This window comes from Macrotis lagotis, chromosome X, assembly GCF_037893015.1.
Source record: "Macrotis lagotis isolate mMagLag1 chromosome X, bilby.v1.9.chrom.fasta, whole genome shotgun sequence".
In the NCBI taxonomy this organism is placed as follows: Eukaryota; Metazoa; Chordata; class Mammalia; order Peramelemorphia; family Peramelidae; genus Macrotis; species Macrotis lagotis.
In genome coordinates, this window is record NC_133666.1 from 503494427 (window position 1) to 503517859 (window position 23433).

At 35.9% G+C, this 23433-nt stretch overlaps 2 protein-coding genes across 6 annotated transcripts in view; one reads left to right on the forward strand and one right to left on the reverse strand.

The window, feature by feature from the left end:
* The window catches only part of ADNP2 (ADNP homeobox 2), a 57356-nt gene extending 41486 nt beyond the window's left edge, over positions 1-15870 (forward strand). For 3 of the 4 annotated variants that reach the window (XM_074205060.1, XM_074205059.1, XM_074205062.1), the window contains one exon: positions 8571-15870. In XM_074205060.1, coding sequence (XP_074061161.1) covers positions 8571-11615 — 3045 coding nt within the window. In that variant the 3' untranslated portion in view covers positions 11616-15870. The remainder of the gene's footprint in view (positions 1-8570) is intronic. The other variant, XM_074205061.1, reaches the window with a different exon arrangement.
* LOC141501254 (biogenesis of lysosome-related organelles complex 1 subunit 4-like) overlaps positions 4221-23433 on the reverse strand; it is a 28457-nt gene continuing 9244 nt past the window's right edge. For both annotated transcript variants that reach the window (XM_074205065.1, XM_074205064.1), the window contains one exon: positions 4221-23420. In XM_074205065.1, coding sequence (XP_074061166.1) covers positions 23319-23420 — 102 coding nt within the window. In that variant the 3' untranslated portion in view covers positions 4221-23318. The remainder of the gene's footprint in view (positions 23421-23433) is intronic.

Here is a 23433-nt window from a genome sequence, read left to right on the forward strand (position 1 = left end):
TTTAAAAACAGGGAAGAATGATAATGTTCAAAAGATCAGTCATAGAGTTGAAACAACTGAAAGGGAATGCTATAATATAGAAATCGCTTTGTCATGATTATTTTATCCAGATATTTAACCAATATTTGCTAAGTAAGAAGATGTAAAAACACTTTAGTCATCAAATATTTTACCTACTTGCCAAGTGGTATCACTAGGTGGAAATATAAATTTTATTTGTAAAATCTTATAAAAAAGGATGGAGGTTAATAAAGGAATGACTTATAAGCAGTGAGGTGTTAAAACCAATTTAAAGAAAGCTTGGCAAAATAGCCCAGAAAGCAAAGTCACTTGAAGGGCACTGTAAGATGAAAATAGAAAAGATTTCTCAGCCCATCCTCTCCCAGAAAAAGTTCTCTAAAATTAATAATCTCATTGATGGTTGGAACGACTACATTTGGACATGCTTATAAGTGATATGGAACTGATGCAAAAAGGGGAAAAAAAATATTGAGGAAAAGCTTTGTTGTACAGTTTAAGCACCTGAATCCTAAATTGTTTAAATAAGTAATTGGCGATAGAAAATGAGAATAGACATTTGAAACTCCATTGATATTAATGCCAATTTTATTTAGCAGTTTAATCTTTGTAATTTTGCTATAGTGTAAATATAAGAAACTGAAAAACAGAACCTAGCCACTTAGACCCTAACATCATATTCACATTTGTGTATAGGGGAAGTTAGAAATGATACTAAAAATTAAGACAACAAAAAGCAGCCAGATTAGATTAAGCATATGTAGAGGTCATCTTTGTTGTGAGTGTACTGAGAGAGTAATAATGTATAGTGAAGGAAGAGATACCAAAAATGGAGAAATATCTTGGACCTTGTTAACATCCAAAAAAAATGATGAGGAAATTAAACTTTTGCTGGCCAAGATGCCTACCTTTTCACCTATTCAAGATAATTTTTCAAGTGCTCCTTATTTGATTTGCAAGCAGTATTCTACAATCTTATGAAAGCAGTATTGTACAATCTTTCACATTTTGACCATTTTAGAATTAAAAGAGATAGAATAATATGATTCCATTGTACTTTTTGTTGATGATGATTTAAGTTGATTAAGTAGGATATAAAAGTGCCCTAAAGTTGATAATCCCATATAAGCAAAATTCCATCCATATAACAAATTCATTCAAGATTCCTTGAAAGATATGGTTCTATTTACTTCACTTTGTAACATTTCATGCTTTTCTTTATTTGTCATGAATGATTTTTCACAGCATAGTAATATTTCATGACATTCATGAACCACAACTTTAGGATACACATTCTCAAATTGCTGGGCATTTACTCCTCCCCTCCCTCAAGTTTTTTTTTCTGACCTCCAAAAGTGCTACTATAATATTTTCAGGTTATCTGGAGCTTTCTTTTTTTGTAATTGACCAGTTACTTAGGGAATAAATCTAGAGGTGAAATTTCTCTCTTAAAGGACTTGAGTATTTTAGTCTCTTTCTTGACATATTTCTAAATTGTTTTCCAGAGTGATTTCATCAATTCATAGCTCCATCATAAATGAATTGGTGTGCTCAGTTAATGAAAGTGATCCTCGTTTGATTCTTATCTGACTGTCCTCCTCTGTTCTTTATCAAGTAATATTTCCAAATGTTTATTGGACATTTTCACTGAGATATCCTGCCATTGTCTCTTAACTATCAATTTTCCAAAACTGTTCTTCCTCCTTTAAACTATATGCTTGCTGTAAATTGCTTGTCAGCTGAAACCCTGAGATCTTTTATTTGTTTCTTTTCTGTTAGTCAACTGTCATGCAGATTTTTTTTCTGTTTTGAAATGTCTGACAATCACTTATCCATTTCTACTGAAAAAAACCTTCATTTAGACATCATGCTTACTGCAGTTACTCGTAACTCTTCATTTAACTGTTTTTGCATTTCAGTATTTCCCTCCATTTTCCCTCCATTAAATAGTATTTTTTCTCAGTGACATTCACTTTTTTATAAGATTTTTCTCCTACCAAGATAGCAAGCAGTCTGATAATAGGTTATATATGTACAATAATTAATCATATTGCTATATTAGTCATCTTTTTTTTTTTTTTAAGTTTTTGCAAGGCACTGGGGTTAAGTGGCTTGCCCAAGGCCACACACAGCTAGGTAATTATTAAGTGTCTGAGGTCGGATTTGAACTCAGGGACTCCTGACTCCAGGGACAGTGCTCTCTCCACTGTGCCCCCTAGCTGCCCCCACATTAGTCATCTTATGAATTAAAGCAAAAGAAAAAAATGAGAGAAAACAAAAGGAATAATGTATCCTTTGATTTCCATTCAAATTCCATAGTTCTTTCCCTGAATGGTTGTCATTTTTCCATTATGAATCTTTTGGAATTCTGTTGAGAAGAGCTAAGTATATCATAGTTAGTTGATCACCATACAATGTCCTTGCTGTGTACTGTGTTCTCCTGGTTCAGCATTCGCTTCACTCAATATTGTTCATGTAAGTCTTTCTAGGTTTTGAAACCATTCTGCTCATCATTTCTCCTAACACAATAGTATTCTATTACATTACTGTCCTCTAATTTGTTCGGCCATTCTTTAATTAATGAACAGATAATTCCACAATTTCTAATTCCTTGCCTACTGGAAAAAGAACTGCTATATTTTTATACATATAGGTCTTCCTCATTATGCTTTTTTTCCCCCTGTACACATAACTATCCTTTCCAGGGTAGAATTTTGTAATTATGGTTAGCCTTTAATGATTATTCTTGATCTTCTAAACTGTAGTGCATGTAGACTATATCACTGCTGAATAATTAAATATATTTAATATATTTAACAAAAAAAAATATTGAGTGCCTTCATGTAAAGTTCATTGAGAATAAAAATGGAGCATCCAGTATTCCATTTAATATTAAGAGTTGGACACATGAAAGGCACCCTGTTAGTGCTAGGCATAAAAACAAAGACAAATAAAAATTCCTGTTCTGAAAAAGATTACATTCAATCATGGGAAACAATCTGCATTTTTATAGAAGGTGTAGAATAAATATTTTTAATAATACAAGGTTGCTTAGTAGGAAGCAATTAGTATTTGGGAATCAGAATGGAAAGTAATTGTATCTATGTAAAAGGTGTTTTCATTTTATTTTGAAAGGAAGAGACTGAGGTGGAGATGAGGAAAAGATAATTCATGTTTGGGAAATACATGGGTGGGATTTTTCTTATGCATATGGATGTTTACTGGATATTTACTCATCTTTAGGGCAGTTTTATATCCTGCTTAATTAGAGAGATGGAGTGTGTGTGTGTGTGTGTGTGTGTGTGTGTGTGTGTGTTAAAGCAGGCTACTTTGTTTAGAGTAAGAAAAGGAAAGATAGATTGTAACCCAGTTATAAGGAACTTTAAAATTCTGAAAACTATTAGATGTTCAGTACCTTGGAGAATATCTGCTTATTAAGTTGATGGAAACTTAAAGGGGGAAGTAGTGGTCACTGGAAACCAACATAATAAACATTAAGAGCAAATTATGCCAGTCAAGACTAGCTCACTCCTTTAGGTAAATTTAGATATAGTTGAATGGTTGTGTCCCAGAGGTATTAAGTAATATGTCATGTTGGAGTGAGATTTTTATTGCATTCTACAACAAAAGCTCTCTTTTGGGTTATAATTTGCTTAATATCTTAAAGGAAAATATAACATAGTAATAACTTTAAAAAATTCATGAGTCATAAAAGAGGTCTTAAAAATTATCTAGCTCTCCACTTTGAAGACTATATTTATATGAGAAAACTGAAATTCAAAGTGATCTTGAGACTAGATCAGTAGACCAAATCTGTTAAAGAAAATGTAATACAGGTAAATAGAATGGTGTGGTAGAAAGACCATATTTGGATGAGGAGACTTAGGAACCAGTTCTACTATTTGTGTCTTCAGGAGTTAGGGGTATGTAAATTTAGTAGTGGCTATCTTCTTCCATGTGAAAAATTTGGACTAGACATTTCTTTTGAGCTTAAGTATAAACACTTGTAATATATGGGTTTAAAGAACTAAGTTTTGGGAGCGACTAGGTAGCGCAGTGGATAGAGCACTGGCCCTGGAGTCAGGAGTACCTGAGTTCAAATCCGGCCTCAGACACTTAATAATTACCAAGCTGTGTGACTTTGGGCAAGCTACTTAACCTCTTTTGCCTTGCAAACCCCCCCCCCCCCAAAAAAACCCCCACTAAATTTTGGATTGGGTCAGAAATCTAATCAGTACTTTGCTTGAAAAAGATCGGTGTTTAATTTGTTAGTCAAATATGTTGGGACAGGCAAAAACATGGTTATCTATGCAATGTTATTTTTAGAACAAGGGGAGTAAATTCCACTGTATTTTTCACTAATCAGATCACTGTGACCATGTTATTCCTCCATTTCCAGTCCCTCCCTTCTTCCTCTTCCCTCTCTCAGGTCAGCCCTCTATTCCCCATTCTACTTGACAAATACACATACATTGTTCCTGGGATAGAGTCTACCCACTGATGTTTTCAGACCTTTTTTTTTTCCAACAACTTGTTCTCTTTTGGATTCACTCTATCAAAATTTACTTCCCAGTTCTAATGTTATCTAGGTTATCCAAGGTCCTACGTTCTTGCCTCTTGCTAGGAATGTCTCTTGAAGGTTGTACTGTCCATCTATCATTGCTACTGCCTCTGTGCCTAACTCTCACAAGCTTTGTCTCCTAATCTCTAGGTAGTTGATTCCTGACCTTTTCAAAGCCCTATCACTTACTCTTCTATCCCTCTTTCCTTCAACTCTATCCTTCCTTTGTTCTGCTTCAACTCTGTACACATCTATCACTGAATCTTCTCAAATTTGTTTCATGATGAACAACATTCCTTAATCCTGGACCTTGAGCTCATTGAGAACTGACTTCTCCCAAACAGTATTACATCTTATCTTCACAACCCTTGAATGTACCTTTATCTGCCCCTCTATTCCCCATTCTGCTTGGCAAATACACATACACTGTTCCTGGGATAGAATTAGAATATTGTCTACCCACTGCTGCTTTCAGATCTTTTTTTTTTTCTTTTTTCAATAACTTCTCCTTTGGAATTCACTTTTATCAAAATTTACTTCCCATTTCTAATGTTATCCAGGTCATTCTCCCTCCCATCTTAAGCAGTTCAATAATTGACTTGTTGTCTTCTCCCTATACTAGGAAACTTAATAATCATGTTGATACTCTTCTCAAATTCTCTATTCTCTGAGTTCCATAATAACCATAAATCACATTACCTCCTTCAAATAGGGTTAGTTATACCCCAAGAAATCAGTGTCTTTATATACAAAATTTCTGACGTTCCCCATTTTTCTTATAAGAACTTAACACTTCTTAAGCCATTTAATTTAAACCTATCATTTTTCATTGTGACCTTTAATTCCTTATACTACTAAGTAGTTTGTCAAGCCATTTATTTACCTCTCTTCTTTGCTTTCTTCCCTTACCATAGAATCCTTTGCCCCCTTTTCTATTACTGCTTAACCTATGTAAATCCCAGCCCTGAATATTCCCACCATTTCTCCTCTGCTTCTGCTCCCACACTGTTGGCATTGTGGGAAACCAAAGAAGTAATCTATGTGGGGCAGCTAGAAGACACAGTGGATAAACCACTGGCCCTGGAGTCAGGAGGACCTGAGTTCAGACCAGATACTTAGCTAACTGTTTGCCCTTGGGCAAGTCATTTAACCCCATTGCCTTGCCTCCCCCCCCCCCCCAAAAATAAAAAAAATAACCTATAAATTAATTTTAAACTGCTTCAAGTAGGCCTTTATTGCAGCAAGGTAGTCTTTGATTGACTCCCTTCTTTGTTTCCCTCAGAATATATTTCAAAAAACTGTACTCCCTTAACCTTTTCCTGACGACCTAGTCTCTTACTTATCATCACCCTCTTTGGCCTCTTACCTTCATCTCAGAAACCTTTGACACCATCTCCAACTCTTTATCTCCCTTAACTTTAGGTCTGATAAAGAGGTGATCCTGCTCCTTATTGAGGCCAGTCTTTCTCTGTTCTCCAAAAGCAAAATCATTTAACCTTTCTGCTATCATCAACTTCTCCCCAATTACTGGTCCATGTAGGCTTAAATCTTCCATACCATCAATACTTTGAGGGAACCATTCCCCTCAAATTATGATCCTATACCCTGTTCCTTTATCTCCTCCATATTAAAAAAATCTATCTATACTCATTGCCCCTACTTTCTTTCATTCCTCAATCCATGCAATCTGTCTTTCAAATATTGAAATTCTTCTCCAAGTTTACCAGCAGTCTCTTGTTTGCAAATTTTAATGCTCATTTCTCTCTTCATAGTATTTGAATGACCACACTGTCTTCTGATATTTCATGATTCCAATCTCTTGGTTTTTTCCCCTACTTTACTGACTGTTACTCAGTCTCTTTTGTTGTTTCATTATCTGTGTTACATTCTTTAACTGTGTATCCCTAATTTTCTGTCCTGGGCCTCTTATATTTTCTCTTTACCCTCTTATGGCTATCTCAGCTCCCACAGATTTAATTATCTTTATGCAGATATCCTATTTCTGTAGCATGTGTATGGCTGTGTCTGTGTGTATACATGGTTGCTTTCTCCTTTCAGCCTTAATCCTTCATGGTACATTATAAATTTTCTTTCAGAAACACCCCAAACTAAACATATCCAAAACTACTTAATCCTTTTTCTCTCTTCCAAATTGTTGTGTCATCTCATTTGATCCTCACGATAATGCTGGGAGGTATGTGCTGTTACCCCCATTGACAAATGCAGAAATGATGAACAGAGGAGGTTAAGTGACTTAACAAAAATAAAGCAAAAATAGATCAAATCAATTCTGAGGCAGGATTTGAATTTAGATTTTCCTGAATTCCAAATCTAACACTCTCCATTATATTATTTTGCAGATTAAAGTTTAGTTTTAAAGTTTCAACTTGGTCATAGTCTGTTCTTCCTGCCTCATTGTTTAATTATTACCCCTCGTATACTCTTAATGCAACCAAACTAGGCTCTCAATTTCTCCACACAAATACTTTGTCTTCCATTTCTTTGGCTTTACACAAACTCTTTCCTCACTTCCACCTTCCAGAATCCTTTCTGTCTTCAGACTACTCTTCAGACTTTTTGTCTTCACCTATTATATGAAACTTTTCCTATTCCCCTAGTTGCTAATGCCTTCTCACCCTAATTGCTTTATATTGACATTTATTCTATATAGACTCATTACAATACAAACTCCTTTTGGTGGGTGCTATTTCATTTTTTGAGGTAGCTAGGTTGGTGCTGTTGATAAGAGCCCTGGGACCAAAATGCAAGAGATTTAAATTCAAATGATAATAGCCTCAGACACTTAACTAGCTGTGTCACCATGGGTAAGTCATTCTTCAATAGAACTCTTCCTTGATTCAATTTAATAAATGCTTGTTATATTCCAGGTCCCTTATTGGAGATTCTGGGATGAAACTCACTCTCAAAGAATATTATTTCTTCAGTTGTTTTTACTTGCTGTTTAACTTTTCATATATTTGAATATTTTCATTTCACTTCTAGTTTTTTTTTTCAGACCTTACAATCCTAATCCTCCTCTAAGAAGATTCCAATGTGTTTTTGCCAAGGAAGAGTGAAATAGGATGGCATTTCTTATGGTTCTGTCCATGAACTGTTTACATAGTAGTGGAACACTTCATTTGTCAGTTTATGCTTGTCCATTAATGATATTTTTTTTTTAGTTTAGTTTTTTTTTTTTTTTTTTTTTTTGCAAGGCAATGGGGTTAAAGTGGCTTGCCCAAGGCCACACAGCTAGGCAATTATTAAGTGTCTTGAGGCCAGGTTTGAACTCGGGTACTCCTGACTCCAGGGCCGGTGCTCTATCCACTGCGCCACCTAGCCTGGGTATATATTTTTCTGACATCTTTTGGTTTCATTGAACAAGAATCTCAAAAGTTACAGTATCAAAAAAACTAAGTTAATATTTATATATGATCATTACATTTTAATTCTTCACTTTTTTTTTACAATAACTAGCACAAAAGGAAATGAATGCATCACACAGGTTAGAGGGTCAGTTTGTACTTTTAATTTTTTTTCATTAATTGCCTGCTATTAAAGCTTCTCTGTACTTAACTGGGGTGATCCTAGGAAAGAAGACTGTATTTGATTGTTGAACATGGTAAACCTGTCAGACACTATACTTTACTGACATGAATTTTGATAATCCAGTCACCTCTGTCATGCTAAGACATTTTGGAGTAGGCCTTTGTAGAGTAACATTGTAATTAAAAGAATTATTTATCTTCGATAGTAATTGATACAGTTTAGATATTAGATGCAGGATAAATACAATTAATTTGGAAAGAAAAAAAATTTGTCTTTACAAATTGGAGTGAGGATCTTTGCTTTCAATACTTCTAGAGACCTAATTCCATAAGTAGCTTCTTTGAGGGACTTTACAATTCTATATACAAGTTAATTCTGATAATTTTAGCATGTTTCTCTTAAAGTTAATACTGAGTGTTTTTTTTTAAATTTTTTCCTGCAGAGATATAGAACAAAGCCATACTGTTGCAGCCTGTGCAAATATTCAACAAAACTACTTTCTTCGTTGAAAAATCATTTGCATCGTTACCATGAGGATGAAATTGACCAAGAGCTGGTGGTTCCTTGCTCAAAGTGTGTTTTTACTTCCCAGCCCAAAGTTGTGGAAAAACACTTTCGGATGTTTCATTCTTCTCATCGGAAGATCCAGAATTATGCTATGAATATTTTGGGTGAATCTAAACCATCCAGGAATGATGTGATAAACTTCACATGCTTAAAATGTCACTTTACAAACACTCTGTACTACAGCATGAAAAAGCATGTACTAATAGCACATTTTAATTACTTGATTACCTCCTACTTTGGCATGAGAACTGATGAAATATCCGAGCAAGTGAAAAATGACAACATTTCACCTGCCAGTACAATTCTATCTTCGGACAAGTACTATTGTAAAAAATGTAACATAGGTGCCAGCAGCCTGGATGCTTTAATGTATCATATTTTGACATCAGATACACACAGAGATCTGGAAAATAGGCTCAGATCTGTGATTTCAGAACATATTAAGAAAACAGGACTTCTGAAGCAAATGCACATTGCTCCTAAACTTTCTGCAAATATGGCCATGTCGCCTTTAACTAGCAGCACTGCTCCAGCACTAGCAGCTGCTGCTTCCACTTGCATTCAGCTTGCCTTGCCACAGAATAATCAAAACCAAACTTTGGTACAGTCACAAGCGGTAACTGTGGCCTCAAGTGCCTCTGGGACTCATACCCATAATGCCCCTGCTACTGCCCAATCACATGTAACTCTTGTATCTAGCCCTTTGCCAGTGGCCCAGAATAATATTACTCTTCAGGCATCTGTTCCTCAGCCTGTATTTGTTTCTCATGGACTCTCACTTAATCAGCCTGTGAGTCCTACAGTTCTTCCTCTAAACCAACAGGTTGGATCTGCTAATAAGTCTGTTGGAGCAGGCGTTCTCCCTATAAACCAACCCATTCACCCAGGACTTTTGCCTCTTAATCAATCTGTTGGACCCTTAAATAGACCTATTGGACCTGGAGTTCTTCCCATGACTAGACCCATTGCGCCTAATGTGCTTCCTGTTAATCAACCTGTTGCATCAGGTGTCATCCAAGCAGTTCCTCCTGGGATGATCTCTATGGGCCAGACAGTCCCATCAGGGGTACTTCCTGTGGGCCAAGGAGTCCCATCAGGGGTACTCTCTGTGGGCCAGGGAGTCCCATCAGGGGTTCTGTCAATGGGCCAAACAGTACCATCAGGGGTTCTTCAACTTAATCAGCCTGTTATGTCTGGAGTTCTTCCTGTTGGCCAGGCAGTGAGACCTGGAGTACTCCACCTTAATCAACCAGTTACACCAGGTGTTCTACCTGTAAATCAGCCAGTCAGACCTAATATCTCTCAAAATGCCACTTTCCTATCTGCAGGTTCTATCCTTAGACAGCTAATACCCACAGGGAAACAAGTTAATGGAATACCTACATATACCTTAGCACCAGTTTCAGTTACATTACCTGTACCCCCTGGTGGTGTGGCAAATGTTACAGCACCACAGATGCCAATTCAACTCATGCAGTCTAGTGCTGCTACACAGATATCTCATTCTCCAGCTGGTGCACCTTCTCCTCCAGTAGTGGTAAGCACTTCTCAAAATATGATTGTCCAGGCATCTTCATCCACTCCAGAAACAAGTCAAGCTCACAGTCTCAAACAAGCTAAACAGTGGAAAACCTGCCCAGTTTGCAATGAACTCTTTCCATCTAATGTCTACCAAGTACACATGGAAGTGGCACATAAACATGATGGTTCAAGATCCAATGAAAAACTTGAGCCTGAAAAACTTGCAGCATGTGCACCATTTTTAAGATGGATGAAAGAGAAAACTCTTCGTTGTCTGTCTTGTAAATGCTTCATATCGGACGAGGAACTTATGCATCATTTATTAATGCATGGTTTGGGGTGCTTATTCTGTTCATGCACTTTCCATAATATTAAAAGTCTTTCAGATCACAATCGGACTGTGCACCTTGGAAAAAAGAGATTATCTGTGGATTATAGCAGCAGAGGTTTCCAGTTAGATAATGATGCTAATGGTGACTTGATATTTCCTCATATTGATTTTATTACCATATTGCCAAAGGAAGAACTTGGAGAAAGGGAAGTGTATTTGGCAATACTAGCTGGAATGTACTCTAAGACCCTTGTACCAATTTATGTTAAAATTAGGCCACATACTGCTGAAGACCACAACAATCCTGGAAAACAAGTCAGTACCTGTCCATTTTGCCTTGGTACTTTTGTGACCACAGAAACATATGAAATACATTTGAAGGAAAAACATCATGTTATGCCAACTGTACATTCATTTTTGAAATCTCCCGCTTTCAAGTGCATCCATTGCTGTGGGGTGTATACTGGAAAAATGACAATGACTGCAATTTCTGTTCATTTGTTACGATGCAGGAGTGCTCCCAAAGTTAATAGTTCAGATCTTCTGATTCAGCCTGATCTTAGTGAAAAAGAACTGCCATTAGTGAATGGTGAGTTACATGATTCTGTTTTTCCTGTCAAGAGAAAACTTCCTGATCTCCATTCTGGGGCAGAGGACCAAAGGGATAAAGAACCACCTCTTATCATAGATAATGACATTGCTTCTGTTTCTGAAAAAACAGTGAATGTGCCTTCTAAAAAACAAAAGAATGAAAGCAGGACTGAAGGTCCACTAATAAATGATGATGCTCTTCAAATTCTAGCACTAAATCCCCAAAAGTTTGAAGACCGTTCATATGAAGAGAAAAAGAAGTTTCTTAAAGATTATTTCCATAAGAGACCATATCCTAGCAAAAGAGAGATAGAACTGTTATCATCCCTTCTCTGGGTGTGGAAAATTGATGTTGCATCCTTTTTTGGGAAAAGAAGATATACATGCCTAAGAGCAATAAAAAATTACAAACCTTCTGTGCTTTTGGGCTTTGATATGTCAGAACTGAAAAATGTTAAGCACAGATTACACTTTTGAGCATGAAACACAAACCTTGTAAAAGGCTATTTAAGGAATCACAAATAAGCAATCAAAAGGTTAGTTTTAAATTTAGTGTTTTTTCGGGGGGTAGGGCACTTAGATTTTGTGTTACAGTGTAATGACCTGATGAATTACAGTGATCTTACACTGCTTCTCTAGACAAATCTGAGCACACAGTATGAGTGGTTCTTTATTTTATTTTTGTGGAGGTCATTCTGTTTGTTTATCCAATTACATGTAAATTAAATCACTTAATGTTTTATATATATTTGTTTACCCAGTAGTGTTAAGATATTTAGAAAACAAACCCAAACCACATTGTTTTTGTTTTGTTCTGGTTTTTTGTATTTGTTTTTGTTATCCACTTTTGCATTCATCACAGTAGCTAGTTTTTCTTTTAGTGGTGAATGGTACAGCAGACTTTTTCTTAAGAGACAGGAGTACAAGTGGTAAGTAAAAATCCAGTGATGCATGTGGCACAGTGATGGTGTGCTGCATTAACTTTTTGCTAATTTCTCCTTTGTAAAATACTTGCTTGTACTGTGACCAATTTATAATTTTCCAAATGTACTACTTTTATATTTTATAGAAATCAAAAAGTTTCATTTATATACCCAAATCCTAAATTTGGTATGTGGTATATATAGTTGATATATTAGAAGCATTATTATTACCAAAAATCAAGTATTCTTCTCTAGATATCAGAAATACATTTCACTATGTTTTCCTTTTTTGACATGTTTTACTTTCCATACAAAAAGATAAGGCAGTACCTTCTTAGTGCCTTCTAATCAATGAGAAATTTGGAATACCTTAAGAATTTTCCTTGCCCCTTAATTTGCTCAGAAACTGCACAGAAGGGGACAGTTTTTATGAGATACGGAAATAGGTATACAGAAGTTTTTACTACTTGGTGGTTACTAATATCCATGTCAGTGTAGTAGTGACATGCTGACTAAGATTTTTCAGTGGCTCTAACAGAATTAAACTAGGCCTAATGACTGTTAGCAATTGGTATATTACAATTTAACAGTAACAGGATTTCCTTAACATTGGAAAAATGGAAGGATACAACTATTTGGTTTATTATGTCATTTTACTGATGTTTAATGATATGGTCTTTATTCTGTTATACATTGACTATAAATGGAGATATTTGGATATCAGCTAGAATCTTATAAAATCTAAAATCACTGAGCTGGATCCAATAATGGTAGCCAATCTAGTCATTAAATCTGTTTAAAATATTGTTCAAATTCTGGGCGGGGGTGGGGAGGGTGGAGAAAGCAGACATCTCATTTCTTGTTGCTCTTTATTGAATAGAGTTTAAAACCCATATGATGGAAAAGTTGGAATGCTCTTTGGAAAACTTGGGTCCTGTTATTCAGTGGAACTATTTTTTGGGATAATATTGCATGAAACTGTTACACTGCGTCTTTTGAAGCAATTGTATAATTGGATTGTGATTGTTAATGTACTCTCCTATTGTAAACTTCAAAGAAAAAGCTTGCTGAACTTTTCCCATTTAAAATTTTTTTATAAATTGTTTTCAAAATGTCTATTTTGAATTAAAGCTTCATATTTTCCTATTGAAAATGAAGAAATGTTTTTCATTTTTTAAATTGTATAACACTGTCATGACCTTGATGTTTGACCCAATAAACAGTTTTTATACAGTATTAAAATGCCCATTGTTAAAGGTGGTAAGCAAAATCTAAAGGCAGTTGTATAATTCATCAATATTAGCTCATTAGAGCCAGAGAATAAACTGTTGCTGTATATGGATAGCATCTTATGGACTAAATTGTAGATATTATTATATAGAAACCATTTATCAAGTTAGATATACATTTGTCATTCCTATGTTGGGAATAAGAGTGGTCCCTTGAACTAGTGTAGGACAATACGATCCTTCAGAGAATTGCAGACTTGACACCGACTCTTCATTTCAGGGTCAAACTCTTAACATTATGCTTTGCCAAGACAAATTATCTATTATAACCTGTGACATTCAATTTCATGAACTTTTGATTGTTGGTTTGCTTTTTGACTAGTTTTTAAACTATTCATTTGGTAAGAGTTTTTCAAGTGAAATAAATCTTGGGACCACTTATAAAAACTTATCCAGCAGCTAGGTAGTGGAGTGTAGTCAGGACCTGAGTTCAATCCAGCCTCAGACACTTGATACTTAATTAGCTATGTGATCTTAGGCCAATCATTTACCTCCATTGCCTTGTTTAAAAAAAAAAAGAAAAAATATATACATCAGTATTTGATATGTATTATATTTCAAAAGTATAATTTTAAAATACTTCAGTTTGTTGTAAAAGATAGACAAATAGAATTTTAAAAGTGTCTACCCAGTATGAGTAAATTTTTTTCTTAATTAAAAATTTAATTTTTGTACTTAAAATTAACTTTATAATGTTTATAATGCTGGTGAATTTGATCTGCAAGAAGTTGGGGAGCTTTTTTTTTTTTTAGGTTTTTGGGAGGCAAATGGGATTAAGTGGCTTGCCTAAGGCCACACAGCTAGGTAATTATTAAGTGTCTGAGGCCGGATTTTAACTCAGATAGTCCTGACTCCAGGGCCAGTGCTCTATCCACTGGGCCACCTAGCCACCCTGGGGGCTATGTTTTTAAAGTGGCTTTTACTTTATGTAAGAATGTTTTTCATTAGACTTTGTAATTAGTCCAAAAGGAAACATTTCCAAGCTGGTTTGCCTAGTGAATTTGACTTTCCATTGGTATTTTCAGCAGTGACCAAAAATGTCTAGCACCAAGGATAGCAATTTTTAGATTTTTATATATTAAAAAGCATGATTAGCTAATACTTTTTTTGTGATTACATTAAAACCATATTCAGAAGGGACTATATAAAATGAAGTACTATGAAAGAATTATACTTTTAAAAAACATACTCAGTGAAAATGACCGATATTGGTAAATATAGATTCTTCTAAACAATGATCTGTAAATTGAAGTGAACACTTCCTTTGGACCCCAACTTAATTTCTTGTAAAATGAGATTAAGTAGGGGCCAGCTACGTGTTGCAGTGGATGGAGCACCAGCCCTGGAGTTGGGAAGACCTGAATTCAAATTCGGCCTCAGATATGTAATAATTGCCTAGCTGTGTGACTTTGGGCAAGTCATTTGACCCTATTGCTTTAAATAAGGAAAACATTTTTTAAAAGATGTTGATTTAAATGCAACTTTCATGTTATGATTTTAGGTCTTAAGTGCTAATACTTGAAGATAAACATGGCCTAATTAACAAATTTGTAGATCACAAAGCTAAATAAGAGTTAGCCAGTTTCTGGTGAACAGGATCCAGAAAGATACTGGCTGGTTAGAATAAAGATAGGATATTAGAGTATATACCTAATAAAACTAATTGACTTTTAAAAAAGCATTTATTAAGCACTTGTTTATATACATGAGGCACTATACTAAACACTAGCATAAAAATATGCCAAAACAAAAACAACAAAAAACTTAATTTAAGGGAAAACTGCATATATAAGGAAAGAGTAGCATTTTCCATCATATCTTTTTGGTAAGTCATTCACATTTGATTATTATTACTTTACTGTGTACACTGACAATCCCCTTACCTCCCCCACCTGCAGCTCACCTCTCTTTATATCAGTTTATGTCTTCACAGTTTTTCTGAAATCATCCTGCGCATCATTTTTTAGAGCACAATAATATTCCATTACAATCATATACCACAACCCATTCAGACATTTGATAGCTATCCTCTCAAGTTTGTTGCCACCACAAAAGGAGATGCTAAATATGGTAGTATAAAAATAGGCCCTTCATCCTCACTGTCCCCTATTTTAATCTCTTGAGGATACAGACCTAGTGGTGTTATTTCTGGATCAAAGCTTCATAATCCTTTGATCTTAGTTCCAAATTGTTACCCAGAATCACTGAATCAATTCATGTCTCTAACAAAAATGCATTAGTGACCCATTTTCCCCACATCTCTGACCTTTATCATTTTCCTTTTTTTATCATTAACCGATCTGATACCCTCAAGAGTTTTAAAAATTTTTTTAATTTAAAAATGAACTTAGAGCATTTTTTAATATGAGTAGCTAACTTTGATTGCTTCAAAAAAAAACCTGCCTGTTTATATCCTTTGTCAATTTATCAATTGAGGAGGGCAGCTAGATGGCACAATGGATAGAGAACCTTCCCTGGAGTCAGGAGTACCTGAGTTCAAATGCAGCCTCAGACACTTAATAATTACCTAGCTGTGTGGCCTTGGGCAAGCCACTTAACCCCATTGCCTAGCAAAACTAAAAAACGATTTATCAATTGAGGAATAACTTGGATTTGTGCAAATTTGACTCAGTTCTCTACATATTTGAGAAATGAGGTCTTTATAAGAAAAACCTTGCTCTAAATTTTTTTTTTATGAGTAGTATATATTTTCCTCAATCCTATTTTTTCCCATTTTCTCTTTCAACTCTGTCCCTATATCACATAGTCAACTCAAACCTTTTTTCTATGTATAATAAAATTCTTAGGAGTTAAAATTACTTTCACATGTAGCCATGTAATCAGTTCCCATTAAATATCCTTTTTTCCCCTGGAAGGATTATATTCAGTTTTGCTGTATAGGCGAATCTTGGTTATGATCCTAACTGCTTTAAAGAGACCTTTTAATGTAGAAGCTGCTTAATCCTGGGTAATCCTGCTAGTGGCTCCACAATGTTTGAATTGTTTCTTTTTGACTGCTTATAAATATTCTCTTTGATCTTGGAGTTCTGGAATTATAATATTCCTGGGAATTTTTAGTTTGGGGTTTCTTTCAGGTGCATTATTTTAATTTCCATTTTATCCTTTGTTTCTAGAATAACAGGGCAGTTTTCCATGATAATTTCTTTAAACTCTTTTTTACTCCAAGTCTAGAGATTTTTTTAGGTTTGTTTTTTTTTTAAGGCAAATGGGGTTAAGTGGCTTGCCCAAGGCCACACAGCTAGGTAATTATTAAGTGTCTGAGGCTGGATTTGAACTCAGGTACTCCTGACTCCAGGGCCAGTGCTCTATCCACTGTGCCACTTAGCCACCCCTAAGCTCTTTTTTAATCATGACTTTCAGCTAGTCCAATAATTCTTTCCTTAATCTGTTTTCCAAATCAGCTATTTTTCCAATGGTATTTCCCCATTTTCTTTTTTTCATTCATTTTTGTTTCTTGCTAATTTGTTATCATTAGCTTCCATTTGTCAAATTCTAATTAATTTTATTTTATTTTTTTAGGTTTTTGCAAGGCAAATGGGGTTAAGTGGCTTGCCCAAGGCCATATAGCTAGGTAATTATTAAGTGTCTGAGACCGGATTTGAACCCTGGTACTCCTGACTCCAGGGCTGGTGCTTTATCCACTGCGCCACCTAGCCGCCCCTAATTAATTTTTAAAGAATGATTTTAACTCCTTTTCTATCTGGCCAGTCCTGCTTTTCAAGGTATTCTTTTTGAACTTTTTGAACTACTTTTTTCCATTTGATCTAACATGTTTTCTTAAGCATGTTTTTGATCTCCTTCACCAAGCTGCTGACTTGGGTTTTTGTTTTTGTTTTTTAGCAAGGCAAATGGGGTTGTGGCTTGCCCAAGGCCACACAGCTAGGTAATTATTAAGTGTCTGAGGCTGGATTTGAACTCAGGTACTCCTGACTCCAAGGCTGGTGCTTTATCCACTATGCCACCTAGCTGCCCCATGCTGACTTGGTTTTAATGTTTTTCTTGTATCTTTCATTTCTCCCAGTTTTTCTTCTACCTCCCTTAGTTGATTTTCAAAATCTTTTAAACTCTGCCATAGTTTGAGCCGAACACCTATATTTCTTGGAGGCTTTTGATACAGAAGTTTGGACTTCGTCATCTTCTGAGTGTGTGTTTTGATCCTCCATAGAACCAAAGTAATTGTCTTTGGTCAGGTTCCTTTTTTTTCTATTTACTCATTTCCCCAGCCTTTGCCCTGGTTTTGGGGTGCTTCCTGAGCTTTTGAGTGTTATTGGGACACCCTCTGCAAGGACCTCAATTCCTTCAAGGTCTTATGAGAAGCTCTGCCTCTCCTGATTGTTTTGATCTGTGGATGGCCACAAGCACTCCCCTCCGCTCTGGAGCTGTGAGGAGGGTCCCTGCTATGGTATTACGGGGGCCCAGACTGTGACCAGGGTCTGAGTATGGACAGAGCATAAGAGTCCTTTCCCAGAGACAGGAGCAGCTGCTGGCAACTCCTTGCCCAGTGGCTCTGCAGGCCTCTCTATTTCCTGGGATCTGGTTTGTGCTGAGGTTCAGGACTGTACCAAGGGCCGCGGCTACACTGAGAGCCATGGTGGCCTGGACTCTGTGCTTAGTCTGGCAGAGGTTTCTTCGCTGGTCTTACAAGTTCAAAGAATGATTTTTTTGTTTATTTTTGCAAGGCAAAGGGGGTTAAAGTGGCTTGCCCAAGGCCACACAGCTAGGTCTGAGACTGGATTTGAACCCTGACTCCAGGGCAAGTGCTTTATCCACTGCACCACCTAGCTGCCCCAAAGAATGATTTTTCTTAACTTTTTACCTCTCCATTTGACCAATTATCTTTATTTTTAAGTACTTTTTTTCTTCAGGGAATTTTTGAAAATTTTTTTCAAGGCTTTGTTTTCTGAGTTTGTGTTGACCTTCCCTTTCACTTCTGACTTGTTTGCTTATTTTCTCAGACTTTCTTGACTTTTAACTTAATGTAAAAATCGTATTCTGCTCCCTAGATGGAGCGGGGCATAGTCTCCTTGCACTTTAATTGCTGCTTTCCGAGCTAGTTCTGGGGGATTTCTAAGCTTTCAGTTCTTCTTGGGTGGTATGACCTAAGGAAGAGATGTGCTCCCATTTTCTCATTCTTCTATCTGTGTGAGCAACAACAAGCATTTTTTTCTACCTTAGAATTTTTTTTTCTTGGTTTTTGCAAGGCAATGGGGTTAAGGGTGACTTCCCCAAGGTCATACAGCTGGGCACTTATTAAGTATCTGGGGACTGGATTTGAACTCAAGTACTCCGACTACAGGGCCAGTGCTTTATAAACTGCACCATCTAGTGGCCCCTTTGCCTTAGAACTTTGACCAGGTTCCCCCATTCCCCTGCAACTGCATAATCTAGCTGTATAGGCAATTCTTGGTTTTGATCCTAATTGCTTTACCTTCTGGGGGATATCAATACAAAAAAGTCTCTATTATTCTGACCAATTTTCTGACTCGCTTACTCTTACTCTGGGCAGAGAGCTCTGGAAGGTGCTACCTACTTTTATCCAATTACTTAATGCTGGTTTTTTGGAGGCATGGTTGGTCATTGCTTTGATCTGTGTTCTTTAAAGTCTTTTCAAGTGTTTTTTCCCCCCTATTTTTTGTGTAAATTATTCACTTGATTATTCTTGTTGTCTCTGACTCAGTGATGTCATTAGAGGATTTTTTTTGGCCAAAACACAAGTGGTCTGCAGTTTTCCTTCCCATTTTACAAATGAACTAAAGGTAAACAGTTAAGTGACTTTTTCATTATCAATCACATGGCTAGTAGTGTTTGAGAATAGGTTTGAACTCAAGTCTTCCTGACTTCAGGCCTGGCATTCTATCAACTACACCACCTGACTGCCTGATTCTTCTTACTTCACAACTCATGCTGCTTAGCCTTCTCTAAAATCATCTCTGGTCATCTCATGAGGTAATAATATTCCATTATATTTATATACCACAATTTTTTCCAGGCAAAGATACAATGTAAGCCCCTTCCTCTTCTTCCTTTAATCCTTTTAGGAACAGCAAGTTTGTTTCCCTCCCAGCCTTCTCCTTCATCCCATCAACTTTGCATATTTTCACAATCCACAATTAAAAGATAAAATTACACCCCTTTCTTACAGAACCCATCTACTTTGAGGACCTGTGTTTTTCTTATTTAATCTCAATACTCCTGGAAGGCATTGTTTTTTCCCTGCTGTTAGCCCATATTTAATTCGTCAAATCAATTTACTTAGTTTTTTCTGGAATCTTGTTTTTGTATTTCAAAATTTTTACTTAAACTCGGTTATCAGGAATGCTTCCAAGTTTTCTTTTCAATTAAAGTCCATTTTCCCCTTTAGGATTTGCAAATTAAATTATTTTTGGTTGCAAGCCCATCTCTATTGCCTTGTAAAATATAGATGCTTGTTATTTCTTTCTGGATATTTGGATATTTCTTTTAACAGAGGAATTCTGAATGTTAGCCATGCTATTCCTGGGAACTTTTCCTTTGTGGGGAGCAGATTCCAAAAAGAAGGATTCAGTTAATACTGTCCACTTGTCTAGTAATAGTTCTAGGTAGTTATTTCATATTTCTTGGAATTTTTTTTATCAAGATTTTCAGGGAATTCATATTTTAAAATTATCTTTCTTCAACCTGTTTACCAGTTTTGTTGATATAATTTTCTCATTTTTAGCCATTTGATTTTGTTTAAATATTTCTTGTTCTCATGGAATCAATCAGCAAGTTATGGATTTTGGTCTCTTGATCATGAGTTTGACTTTTTTTTGGTGTACTCTTAGTTTTATGCATTTCTTGATCATCATTTAGTCTGATGCAAAATTTGTGGGGTTTTTTAGGTTTTTGCAAGGCAGATGTACTTAAGTGGCTTGCCTAAGGCCACACAGCTAGGTAATTATTAAGTGTCTTAAGGCTGACTCCAGGGCCGGTGCTCTATCCACTGTACCACCTAGCAGTCCCTAAACTTTGTGGTTTTGATGGAATTAGTGTGAGATCTGAGCAGCTTATCTTCAGTTTAAGCAACTTTCTTGGCAAGGAATTTACATCAATATGGGAATACAGCAGAGTAGTAGGGCTCAGTCATGGGGACTTTGAATGGATTTACAGGGCAGTGAATTTTCATGCCCTTTCTAACAGTAATAATATTTGATTTGATTATTGTTCTAAGAACAAGAGGTGGAAAAGGAAGCAACAGGGCAAATACTAGTGTTAGATGTGCCCTAGTGACTTGGGTCTAAATGGCATGTGAAATATGATCCAATTTCTACTAGATACTAGGTGAGATTTTATTCACCATGATAGCTCAGCTTCAGAGTAGAATGCCAAAGCCAAGTTGCATTGGATAAAGTGCTCAACCTAAAGTCAGGAAGACTCCTGAGTTCAAATCATAAAAGCTGTATGATTGACTAGACAAGACAAAAACATTTTTTGCTGATGTCAAGAAAGTCCCCAAATCGGGTTATCATGAAGAGTTGGACATGGCTGAAATGACAAGCCAAAGCTGAGATTAGCTGGGGGGAGGAGGAAGAAGCATGGCATCTGGGTCTGGTGGGGTTTTTCATGCTGGAGGAAAAAGGGGTAGAGGAAAGTTGGTAAATGAGGAGCTGGGCAAAACTGCACATGGCAAGATGCCTTTGTAGAGTAGGCTTGGTTTCCTGGTGGATGCTGATGCAGCTGACCTTTCCACGTCTCGGTACAAATTAGAATTTTTGAGATCCTTTGACCAGAACACCTTTGTTACTGATTAGCCATCCTGGTGGCAAGTCTCTCCAAACTTTCCTGGTCTTTAGATGGAACACAGTTAATTTCTAGAGTGTACTTGAAGTCTATAGGGCTCAACAGAAACTACCTGAACTTGTACTCTGTCAGAGCTGAAAGGGTCACAAGTAAAGTCAGACTTAAGTGGAGGAACTTCATCTATTTTGTTTTTCTGGTTCAATGTTAAATGCTGAAACCCTACAGGCCTCTTTCTGGTAATGTACTGTATAAGCCCCATCTTTGTCTCCACTTGTACATTTGGTTTTTTGAAACCAAGTACAGAACTTTGCATGGATCAGTATTGGTCTAACCTGCATATACACACACACACACACACACACACACAAAGAGAGGGAGAGAGCCAAGAACAAGGACACAGTAAATAGTGGTTAGATTATCAAACAGTAAAAAAATGAGATAAGTGTAAAGTCCTAGTGACTTATCCTAGTTCTATTTGTGCTAGTATTACTTGCAATAAAGTAATGTAGAATGTACCCAGGCCCCTACTTGTCCTTTTCACTGGAAAGCAGAACAAGCTGAAGGTGAAATCTTATACAGAAAGGACTAAATCTTTTAGCTGTCGTAAATGAACCATCTTATATCCAAAGAGCAATTTTATGCAGGCTGCCTGTGGGTTTTTTTCATGACCAAAAAAACCCAATGATTTGCATGTAATGCATATTAGATTTAATTCCATCACTAATAATAATCTCATTGATAATTATCTGGTGTTTTAAAGCAGGATTACAGATGGAACATATCACACAGAATTTTCAATCTATCTATGGGATGCATTCCATCTGTATGATACAGACTAGTCAGTATGCACCTACCTTTACACTGTTGTGTTGTCACTTTGTTGTTTGTGCCTTTGCCTTTCATACTGATGACATGCATTCCACCACTCTCTAAGAAGTTATGAGGCAATTTTTTATATCAAAGAACCTTGGTCCTGGAGCCATCACATAGTGCTTTGTCCATTGAACAGGGACTATGTTTTTTTATTCTGGGTGTGGCCCTCAAATAATTATTTTAGTGCAACCCCAAGATAACCTAAAGTTGAACAGCTCTAATGTAGCATAACACCAGACTTGAAGTTGGAATATTCTGTTACCTTTCACTTGTAAGGCCTTCAGCAAGTTACATCATTGCTGTGCCTCAGTTTCCTCAACTATGAGGGAGTTAGTCTCTTCCAACTCTAAAATCTTACTAAGAATGCAAAGCCTACCCTTAAGGGTAGACAGTACAGATTTTTCCTCTTTCACTCTTAAATCTTCCACAAACTGGTTTTGTGACTAGTAACTGTGAAGCCCAGTGCAATTATTTCTTCATCAGAGGGATAAGAACTAGACTTCAATAGTTCTAATTTTCTATGATCCTACAACTTGTAAGAACTGTATGATTTTTGCTAAAATATTAGCTAAGAGTTAAAATGTATAACTTTTTTCTCACCTAAAGCTTTTATTGAAGTTCTTAAAATTTATTGTTATCTACTAAGGAAATGGAAATCTGTATCCAAAATAAAACTTGTTTAAAAACAGTTTTCTATGTTCTTGCTCAATAACCTTGCAAGAAAAAAATTATGCAAATAAGTCTTCAATTTTAATTGATTTTAAATTATAAGTCAAACTGTACACATTTACAAACTAAAGATTTCAGCTCTAGCTTTTGAATATATTTTTCAAGATTAATTACAAGTCAAGTCTTACAGAGTTTTACAGTTCAAAATGTATCAAGTTTAACTCATGTTAACTCTACGGTTCATTAAAAAAATAATGGTTGACAAGCCTTCCTAGTTTAAGAATATTAACAAATAATTTTTAATGCTTCAGTAGTTTTTTCTTTTAAGACTGGAGGTAAGTCTTCAAGGTAATACTGTTGACATGTAGAGTTGATATAAATAGAAAATTTGCAATTTTGATAAGTGTAAGTAAATGTTTACTTAATTTACTCCCCCATTTAAACAGACTTTGAATTTGGAAGACATGGGAAGCTATGTATTCTGCACACAATGAAAAATATTGTTTTAAAATACTGCCTGCTTAATATACATAGAACCTTAAATACACTAAATTGTAGATATATATATATATATAATACTAATCTCTTCAAGATAGGAACTTCTGCTTCGATACAAGTATTTTCCTAATTAGTTGTCCTGACCAATATCATGCCTGAGGTCCTTCTTGGCAACAAGGAAAATAGTCTTCTGTCCTGAAAAGGATAGGAGGTTCATAAACCGTTTGTTGTTGCTTTGTGGAATATGACTTCTGGAAATAATTG